The 10773-nt window shown below is 37.5% G+C and overlaps 1 protein-coding gene across 4 annotated transcripts; it reads left to right on the top strand.

Moving 5' to 3' along the window:
* The first annotated feature begins 2258 nt into the window (after positions 1-2258).
* LOC110716058 (serine carboxypeptidase-like 25) lies at positions 2259-6783 on the top strand. Of its 4 annotated transcripts, none has more exons than XR_002510372.1 (7): positions 2259-2514; positions 2598-2732; positions 4051-4159; positions 4815-4920; positions 5036-5239; positions 5326-5388; positions 6274-6783. XR_002510372.1 is itself a non-coding variant. In XM_021894692.1 (6 exons), the coding sequence occupies exons 1-4, from the start codon at positions 3426-3428 to the stop codon at positions 5144-5146; spliced, it is 465 nt and encodes a 154-aa protein (XP_021750384.1). In that variant the 5' UTR covers positions 2745-3425; the 3' UTR covers positions 5147-5239; positions 5326-5388; positions 6274-6783. The 4 variants fall into 4 exon arrangements, 2 of the variants coding, with proteins under 2 accessions (XP_021750384.1, XP_021750385.1); XR_002510371.1 differs by having other exon boundaries at positions 2623-2732; XM_021894692.1 differs by lacking the exons at positions 2259-2514; positions 2598-2732 and adding an exon at positions 2745-3564.
* Positions 6784-10773: the final 3990 nt, after the last annotated feature.

Below are 10773 nucleotides of genomic sequence, written 5' to 3' on the forward strand. Positions count from 1 at the left end.
GTTTTCCCAAATACTGTTCGTAAACCCTTAACTCGAGCATAAACCTCCTCACCAGTCAATGGCCTAGGCGCAGTCCCCTCTTCCACTGTCCCATTGAAAGCCTTTTTCTGCCTACGGTACTGGTGATCGTGCCTGAGCAACCTTCGGATCCGCACGTATACCTCTTTGTGAGAATGTTCAAGGTGTATGCTTGGTGTGTCATCAATACAAATGGGGCATGCTTTTTTTCCTTTGTTCTTGTACCCAGACAAGTTGCCATATGCAAGAAAATCATTAATGGTCCACATAAGAGCTGCACGCAATGTGAACATCTCATTCTTATGAGCATCAAAAACGGAAACCCCTTCGTCCCACATCTTTCTCAAATCGTCAACAAGTGGCGCAAGATAAACATCTATGTCATTTATAGGTTGCCTTGGCCCCATTATTAGCAGTGAAAGCATTACATACTTACGTTTTATGCACAACTAAGGAGGCAAATTATAGATCACTAAAAGTATCGGCCATGTGTTGTGTTGGGTACTAAGAGTGCCAAATGGATTCATCCCATCTGTGCACAACCCAAGCCTTTAATTTCTGACTTCATCACCAAATTTCCCAAACTTCATATCAATGTTCTTCCATTGCGAGGAGTCAGCTGGATGCTTCAGCATTCTGTTTTTCTTTCTTCCCTCTACATGCCACCTCCAGTTTTTAGTGTCTTTTGGTGTTGAGAACAAACTTTTAAACCTTGGAATAATGGGAAGATACCACAACACCTTAGCAAGAGATCCCTTCGTACCAGCATTGCAACTCATGCGCTTGTAGCGCGACTTCTTGCATCGTGGACACTCCTCCAATTGTTCATATTCATTAGATAAAGAATACAGTCATTAGGACATGCATGTATCTTTACTCCAAACCAAATGGACACATAAGCTTCTTTACATAATAGTAACACTTAGGAATTTCATTCCCGTCAAGCAACATCTCACTTAACGCGGTCAACAAAGAAGTAAAACTAGTGTCCGCCCACCCATGATTCGACTTAATGTTAAAAAGTGTTAGCACGGCTGATAGTTTGGAGTATTTTTTGCACCCAAGATACAAAGGCTTTTTAGAAACCTCCAATAATGAATCAAACACGTCGCCTTCAACACCATGCATCATCTCATCCACCTCTTCAACCTCGGCCTCATCAACCTGATCATCCTCAGCTCCATCCTCACCATTATCAATAATATATTCATCATTCCCGTATTCCTCGTCCACACGAATCTCATTGCTTCTATCATGCACATCATTCCCATCAACATCCCCACTGTACTCTCCTTATTCACCGTGCCAAATCCACACATGGTATTTAAGCCTAAACCCACGACAAATTACATGATCTCTAATGATTTCAACACTATTGACCACCTTCACATTATTACAATCAACACAAGAACAATAGAGGCAATCAACACCCATTCTGCGCTGATAAGATGAAGCCATCTCGCAAAACTCTTGAACCCCATGAAAGAATTCCAATGTATCACGTCTACCATATATCCAACCACGATCCTTCTCCATTTAGTAAATTGTCTCTAAACATATCAACATATTATGAATAATGTATAATTGCTACATATATTATGTAAATCAAATTCAAACACACACATGCATATACCATTCATATATTGAAAAATGCATGCTTCCAAAGGGTCCTTATCACTCCAACCTAACCCATCCTTGAACGTTTAATCTCACTAGTGAACGTATGCCGACTTGCCAATTTTAAGGAAAATCCGACAACATTTCCCCCCTGTTCTCCAAGTACACGATGTAGATAATTACTTACCCAGATATGTACCCAGGGAACATGCTGAGGAAATGGTAAGCCAAGCTGTTCCTTTAAATCGAAGAAAAAAAAAGACATACATTCACCACCTAAGTGAGAGTAAACGTTCAAGAATAGTCCCAATCGAGGATTATTCAAGACTTTCTCCTAATGAGAAAGCCTTGAACAGGTATCTACACTAGTAGAAAAAATGAATTAGGCACCGCACCTTTCGCACCGGTTCTTGAAAACCGCTGACAAAAGAAATGGGCGGGATAAGCTAAATGACTTTTCGCACCGGTTCCTATAAAACCGGTGCGAAATCATCTTTTTCGCACTGGTGCAAACCGGTGCGAATTACAAACGAAAAAAAAAAGAAAAAGGGAGAAAAGGGATTTGCCACCGGTTCTAACCAAAACCTGTGCGAAATGTTAAAAAAAAAAACGATTTAAGGCTTTCTTTCTTCTTCTTTCTTTTCCCCCCTGCTTTCCCTCTTCGTTCTGCTCCTCTTTCCCTCCCATTTTCTCATCTCCTGCTCTTCCTCCCAGCTTTCCCTCTCCGTTTTCGCATCTCCCTCTCGTTTTCGCATCTCCTTCTGCACTCCGTTGGAGCAGCTTGCTCTCTCTCCATTGAATTGGTTTACGCGCATTCTCACTCCATTGAAGCAGCACCTCCATTGAACCAGCTCTGGCCTCCATTGAACTCACTTCGAGGTAAGATTTTTCTTGTGGTTGTGCAAATTCATTGATTTTCTTTCGCAATCTAGGGTTTGTCGTTGATTTTCTGTTCAATTTAGTAATTTTAGGGTTGTGGTAATATAGGGTTGGTCATTGAAGCGCGCACGGCTACACCTCCACCCTAACGGCCTCCTTGTCACGGCTACACCTCCACCGATTCTGAGCTTTCTCACCTCCATTGAACCAGCTTCGAGGTAAGATGATGGTTTACCCTTAGATAGGCGGACTAGGTTTAGACTATATATGTTCGGATGTTCTGCAAAGCATTGTTGTTTTAACGGAGTTTGATCTGCATTGATAATGTGTTCTTCTTGGCCCTAAACTGATTTTTAATCTTAAGAAAATGCGTTATCTGTTTCTGTGCATTACAACAAGTTTTCGATTTCTTCTATTACTTTCTTGCCTCATGGAGAGTTGACAGTTAATTTTGTGTATCAAGTAATCCTCCTGTAGTTACTGTCATATGGAGTACATCTTTTCCTTTGCTTACAGAGAATTCCCACATATATGAGGCTGATGAGGAGCATGGTTAAAATCTACTAGTAGGAAGCTAAGGATTAGCTCAACTTCAAAATTTCTCCCGGTTAAAACCGGGGTGGTCAGACTGGTGACTGATGAGATTAATACAACTCCATTAGCTCAGGGTCCCTGATAAGTTTAAGGCGAACCTGAACTTAGAGTGTGACAGCGACCAATTAACTACATGCATTTATTTTGTAACTATATTACTGTATATAATCTTGCTTTTAATTCTTACAATACTTGTCCATGATTCATGATTGTATATATATTAATCTAAAACTTGTATGTACTGTCATACAAATCTCAAGTCAAACTTCTCTTTCTTTTAATTATTTAAGATTATTTGGGGAAGAACAGAAAGAAGAATGGAGGTTCATCTTCCTAATTTTCCAAAAGATTTTAATGCGTCAGATTTTATCCCTAATCTTTACTCTGCAAAAACCATTTTGGGTATTTTTGCTGCTGCTTTAATTGTTGTTTTCTACTTCACATGGATTCTCTCAGGTATTATTTTTTTTCTACTCGATTTACTCTGTTTACATTCTATCATCACGCCTCCTTATATAAAATTTTGGTTCATATAGCCGACTATCATTGGGATTAAGGTTCTACTTCTTATTATTGATTTACTCCTTCAATATATAGTAATTACTTCAAATGATTTAATCTTTGTTGATGGGTTATTTGTTTTGTTATCTAATAAGGGGAACAAGTGTAAAAAGGAAACAATCGAACGTGAAACATAGTAAAAACTCCGTAACATAAACGAATGGATGTAGTAGTTGTTATTGTTGATTGATCTAACAAGTAACAACATGTCTGTAATTCTACAAGGACAAGACTAGATCCATTTTCCCCGAATTATGTAATTCTCTTGCTAATATCAATTAATTCAACTCCTTCAGTTAGTTTAAAGGGTGATTCTCACTTCACTATAATTTGAATACATTACCTTTTTTTTTCGATTTGCTAATATTTTTTATTTTATAGGGAAAGAGTACAGCAAGGGTGATTCCAGATATTTGTCTCTTGATTCAACAACAATAGCTCTTGAAGCAATTTCAATATTCGTATTTGGTCCAACCAACCTATTAGCTGCGTAAGTAACAATTAAGCAACATTTATCTTCTATCTGCTACGTAGTATACTTCTGTGGGTGTGGTCGTATGGAGCGGATATTTTTATTATTTTGTCTATAATTAATGCCGTGTTTTTAAACAGACTTTCACTATAGCTAACTTAAAAACTCATGCACATGCTATTTTCATCAATTAGTTAAATATTATATAATGTAGGCTAATTTAAAATGAGCGTATCAAATGGATGAAGTTAGTCTTAGCACGATATATGTCGTATTTTCTTGATAGTATGATGGGACAAATGGACAAAAAATCAATTTAATATTACCCGTTATTGTGGCTCCCTGAAAAAAAAAAAAAAAAAAAAAAAAAAAACCATTCTAGTCCAACTTTGTAGGTTGGATCCTTCTTGGAGGAGCTCAAGGCAGAGGAAAGGGTAGGGAAATATGAACACATGCATTCTTAGTAATTTTAACTTTGATAGATTCCTAGTCGCGATGAACTTGATTCGAATTATGCAATCAACCAACTAGACTGAGCTTTGCTACTGAATAATTCTTAATGGTATAGTCGTATGGTAGTTAGAGGTGTTAATTCGACCAGAAACCTAGGTCAATTTTATTGTTAATGCGCGATTTATATACTGCCATTTATTCAAATCTTTATGAATTGCAGTGGAGATGTGGATTCAGTAGTGCCAGTAACAGCTACTAGGTATTCTCTTGCACAGTTGAAGTTGAAAGTTAAAATCCCATGGTATCCATGGTATGTCAAGAAACAGGTTCGTAAAAAAAACGCGCTCTAACTTATTTCATAATCCGCATATAACAGAATTCCAAGTAAAAAATATATCATATGATATGCCTAATTGTTCTGTAATGTGTTTTTTTTTCAAGGTTGGAGGATGGACAGAGGTATACGAGGGGCTAACATTTGCGACTGTAAGAGGAGCAGGGCACGAAGTGCCGTTGTTCAAACCATGCTTTTATATATCCATGCTTTTATAGGATATCATTGCGATCGGAGGGACTGATACAAATGTTGTTGTCTTTGATCGACCTTCTGGACAGATTGTGTCTACACTAAGTGGTCATTCAAAGGTCTTTCTTATGCGTGGTTTTGCAATGCAAAAGCCATATGGACTAGTAAATGTTAAACTATTTACACTTCATTGCTTTTTTTGCAGGTTACCAGCATTAAGATTGTTCCACAGGATGAAAGTTCAATTATAACCGGATCTACAGACAAGGTACTATTCTAACAGTTGTGATACACACCCTTTAAGCATACATTACTTCATAAGTGCAGAGAGTCTCTTACAGTCATTTTATTAATGTAACATGTATTGCTTTAACTTTTAGTGATTTTATTGTTGTATAATTTTATATTACGAGATTTTTTTTTCTTTTTTCCTTGCACTTCAATCTTTTTTCAATTGTATCCTTCAATTTCTGATTTTTTTGTTGCCATTCTGATTGGAAGACACTGTAGTTGTGTGACTTGTTGAAACTGCAATTAGTTTAGTGCTTCTGACAATGTTTAAATTTCACTGCTTTGTAGTTGTCTTCCCTTAGCTTTAATCCTTTAATTCATTTTTCCTCTTTAATTTTTTGTTTCTTTCTATTAATTGGTTATTATTTTTAAATCCCTCCCTCCTTTGGCTCCCATTTGTTAGCTAACTTCTATAAAGCTGCGTTTATTTGTGATAGAAGTATTTTGTGATTTTTGTGTGGGTGAGTAGTTAGCTCCAGGAGATGAATATTAGAATTTATTCGTTTAAAAACAGAAATTGATTAAGGTATTATTTAGCATAATGTAATAGACTAACCCAGGGGTGGAGCATTATAGAAAATGACAATAGAATTCTGTTATGAGGTAGCTTGGGGAATAATTTGAGAATAAATTATAGTAGAGAAGGAAAGAAAGCAGATTATACATATATAGTAGTGATCAAGGAGATTGAAAAGAATCAGAACATTGCATTACCCCTACTAATCCAAGACTATTTGGGAGGCCATTTTTGGATGAACCAATAAACAATTTAATTTTGTTGTTTCAGAATGAATATGTTTACAAATTTTCTAATCATAAGGGATATGATATGTTAGCTAATTTTTTTGTTCCTTTCATGTAGGCAGGTTATGCCATTGTAGGTATAGGAGCACCATGGATAATTCATGGAAGAGGGATCATTGCAAATGGTTGTATCAGCTGAAGATCAATGCTCCTGTGTAGTTGTTTCTGTTCTGTTGATGTTAGCTGTCAGGCTGTGTCTGCTCAGCTTCTGTTGCTGTGAGCTGCTACAGTGTTGTGTCTGCTGTGCTGTGATGTCGAGTTTTCCTGTGTTGATGTGATGTGATGCGCTGCTGTGTTGGTGTTGATGTGTGCTTCCTTTTGCAGTGCTGTGATGCTGGTTTCTGGGGTGCTGTGATGTTGAGTTGATGTGCTTGCTCTGCTGCTTTGGTGTTGCGCTGTGTTTTGTTATTTTTGTAGCCTGTTGAGCTGCTTAGTTTGGGCTGTTTAATTTAGTTAGATGTTTGCTGTTTATATTGTTCATTAGAACAGGTTTTTGGAGTATTAGAAGTAAATTTCTGTAACTTTATATATATGTTAGTGTTTATATATCAATTTAAGTGAAAAAAATGCAAACAAAAAATAAAATAAAAAATAAAATAAAAAATAAAAATTAATTTTTTTGGGCATTTTTGGCACCGATTTTGGAAAAGAATCGGTGCTAAAAGTTTTTTTAAATTTTTTTTGGGGACTTTTGGCATCGGTTCTAAGTAAAATCGGTGCGAAAAGTTCAGTTTTTGCCACCGGTTTTCCCTAAGAACCGGTGCGAAAAGTCCTTTTTCCCACCGGTTTTGAACCGATGAGAAATCTATGGGGTTTTAGCACCCCCCAAATACAACTCGGTTCAAAACCGGTGGGAAAGGGGGGTTTGAACCGCTGGGGAATTCGTTTTTTTCGCCTAGTGCTAGGCATATGATGATGCAAGCATTCTATATATATATAGTTGCATTTATTTGTCATTAAACAATACACAAGCTGTAATAGCATGAAAAGATTTTATTAAATGGCCTGGATAAAGAGAAAGAAATATAGTTTAGTAAAGTTTATAATTCATACGTACACGAAAAGAGCAAATTGGCAACGGTTCAAACCCCTCCAAAGGCAACGGTTTTGAACCGTTGAGTATTTGAGGGTTGCCAAATCCCAAAATAATTGGCAACGGTTCAAAACCGCTGCCAACTCAAGCAATTGGCAACGGTTAACCGTTGCCATTAACCATGACGCCCTTTTTTTTTGTTTTTAAAAATAATTGGCAACGGTTAACCGTTGCCAATTGCTTGAGTTGGCAACGGTTAACCGTTGCCAAATACAATGGCGCGCTTTTTTTTTAAAAAAAAAAAATATTGGCAACGGTTAACCGTTGCCATTGACCTGTATTTTTTTTTTGCTGCAATATTTACCTGTATTTTTTTTTGCTGCAATATTGACCTGTATTTTTTTTTTGCTGCAATATTGACCTGTATTTTTTAATTTTTTTTGCTGCAATAATATTAATATTAATATTAATAATAATAATAATAATTATTACGATAATAGTAACAATAATTAGTATTATTAATAATAAAACATAAATAATAATAACAATCGCAAGAGATGATATAAATTAGAAAAATGTTTCATGTATAATACATAATAAGTAAGCTAAGGCTAGGATTGATGTAGTAGCTAGCTAGTAAACGATATTTACAAATTAAATGTGATGTAGGTCGCCAACATCTCCCGAATTACATGGACTTCCTCGCTCGTGTATGGTTGTCCCGTTTGCCCCTTGCAAAACTTAGAATACACAAAATGTTGAAGCACCGTGTCTTCAACTAATGGAGTAGCTTGCGTAGCTGAACCTCGTGAAGGGCTCTTCATCGACGCTTTTCCACTCACTAAGCCATGTTCACTCCAATTCTTTGGCCCCTCCACCCTCTTCTTTGGAGTTTGGCTTTTCCTCGATGGCTAATATGAAAAATCACACAAATGGTTAGAAAAGATTTTCATCCAACTCTTGGGAAGAAAAGATTAAAGCGTGAAATCTAAATCTTAATTACCTGGTTCATCAACCGTATCCAAGCAGATGGCCATTGCACAAAACTACCTTTTGTTGCCTAGAGTGTAGTGAACTCATCCTCCTCCACGGGCACAGGTATTAAGATGTCCTCGAACCCGGGAACCACAGAATGGATCCCGACAGAATAATGCTCAGGCAGGAGAGGTCGAAGATGGACCGTACCTTGTTCGGCCGGTTGCGCACTACCATAGGCAACAACATTCAAAGGTCCATCATATGATTCGCCCGGGTGAAGAAGTTCACAACGGGTCTCTTCGTGCACCAATTAGGAAGATACTTCATTTAAATATTCATAACTAAGTATCTTAGGTGTAATATAGGAGTTAATTCAAGCATTGAGCTAAAATCATGAAAAATGGGCAAGTTAGAACTCATTTAGGCCATTTTGAACCATAAATACTCTAAATGAACCTAAAACTTGTAAATTTTCTTTTCTTATATTGTTTCAAGCCATAAATATTCATAACTAAGTTTCTTAGGTGTAATATAGGAGTTAATTCAAGCATTGAGCTAAAATCATGAAAAATGGGCAAGTTAGAACTCATTTAGGCCATTTTGAACCGTAAATACTCTAAATGAACCTAAAACTTGTGAAATTGTTTTTTTTTATGTTGTTTCAACCCATAAATATTCATAAATAAGTATCTTAGGTGTAATATAGGAGTTAATTCAAGCATTGAGCTAAAATCATGAAAAATGGGCAAGTTAGAACTCATTTAGGCCATTTTTGAACCGTAAATACTCTAAATGAACCTAAAACTTGTGAAATTGCTTTTTTTATGTTGTTTCAACCCATAAATATTCATAAATAAGTATCTTAGGTGTAATATAGGAGTTAATTCAAGCATTGAGCTAAAATCATGAAAAATGGGCAAGTTAGAACTCATTTAGGCCATTTTGAACCGTAAATACTCTAAATGAACCTAAAACTTGTAAATTTGCTTTTTTTATGTTGTTTCAGGCCATAAATATTAATAACTAAGTTTCTTAGGTGTAATATAGGAGTTAATTCAAGCATTGAGCTAAAATCATGAAAAATGGGCAAGTTAGAACTCATTTAGGTGTAATATAGGAGTTAATTCAAGCTGCTGCAGTGCTGCACAGCTGCTGCAGCCTCCTCGCGTGATTCCCAATGAGAAAGAGAATGAGAAGGAGAAGGAGAAGGAGAAGGAGAAGAAAGAGAAGGAGGAGGAGGAGAAGGAGAAGGAGGAGGAGAATGAGGAGAAGGAGGAGGAGAATGAGGAGAAGGAGAATAAAAGAGGAGGAGGAGGAGGAGGAGTAGGAGAAGGAGAAGGAGAAAGAGAAGGAGGAGGAGAAGGAGAAGGAGAAGAAGATGGAGAAGGAGAAGGAGGAGGAGAAGGAGAAGGAGGAGGAGAATGAGGAGAAGGAAGAGCAAACAACAACAACACATCACATCAACAAAGCAACACCAACAACACAACACAGCTAAGAAACACCATTTCACAACCAACTTAACCATTTCATAATACAATCCAAAAACCAATATCATTATCCAAACAAGTAAGTAAAAAATCACCTGTAGAATAGGAAAGTCATGAGGTGTCGGAGTATCAAGCCCCCTTAAGTTCGCATGTGAAGGAGTACCAATCTGCAATAGTGTATTGATAGTGAAACATTAATTAGAACCGTACCCACGAAACTCAACATATCAAAACTTATAGAGTTGAATTCTAATCACGTACCTCCTCGCGTGCATTTATCTCCTGTTCTCCTTCTCTTCGTGGGTGGCTACTTGAGTCGGCCGGTGTTGTCGAGGAAAAGGGCAAGGTCGGCAAATTCATTTGCTTCGCCCCATGCATTGAACTCTTTGCGCATCTCATTGCGCACTTGTTCTTTAATTGATGCCACTGTGGCATCGAAGTTCTGTGGCGAGTTCACCCTTGCTCGGGATCTTCCAGATTTGGTATATTCGGGACCCATTACCTTCTCCCATCCTAGCAAGCTCCCCCTAGCACCTAATACCCGTCCCGGATGGTAGGGCTTTCCCATAGCCAAGGTGAAGGGATCCTTCTCTACCGTCGGGACGAGCTTGCCTTCAACAAGCTCTCCAGTGTACTCAAGCTGTAGCAAAAACAAAATGGCAACATGAAGTAAGTGTTTATATAAAGTGATATACATGCAAATGAATAAAGTAGTTCACTAGTTCATAGTTGCTTACTAGCTTATCTGTCATTTCTTTGGTTTCCGGAGCCTTGATGGACCATTTTCTGGTTTTCTTGTCCCGCGAATGCATAGAGCAAAAGAAATCCCCAGCACGACTCACCAAAGTACTGGTCATGGAGTCAGATGGCGCTGTGGAGGACCCTAGAAGCGCAGTGGGGTATACTCCTTCACTCACCCACGTATCCCTCCATTCATCATACGTCATTGCTCCCATATGATGGTGGTATTGCTTTTGCAATGCATTCCTGGAATTCTGCTCCCTCATTTCCTACATAAAAAGATATGTTAGTTTCATTACTAATAAAAAAGACGATAAAT

The sequence above is a fragment of the Chenopodium quinoa genome, unplaced genomic scaffold, assembly GCF_001683475.1.
Source record: "Chenopodium quinoa cultivar QQ74 unplaced genomic scaffold, ASM168347v1, whole genome shotgun sequence".
NCBI lineage: Eukaryota > Viridiplantae > Streptophyta > Magnoliopsida > Caryophyllales > Amaranthaceae > Chenopodium > Chenopodium quinoa.

Excerpts from the sequence above, each read along its gene's own strand:
- LOC110716058 (XM_021894692.1), top strand. The coding sequence starts at position 3,426 with ATGGAGGTTCATCTTCCTAATTTTCCAAAAGATTTTAATGCGTCAGAT. Across the intron at positions 3,565-4,050 it reads CTTCACATGGATTCTCTCAG|GGAAAGAGTACAGCAAGGGT; the intron begins GTATTATTTTTT and ends TTTATTTTATAG. Across the intron at positions 4,921-5,035 it reads CATGGTATGTCAAGAAACAG|GTTGGAGGATGGACAGAGGT; the intron begins GTTCGTAAAAAA and ends TTTTTTTTCAAG.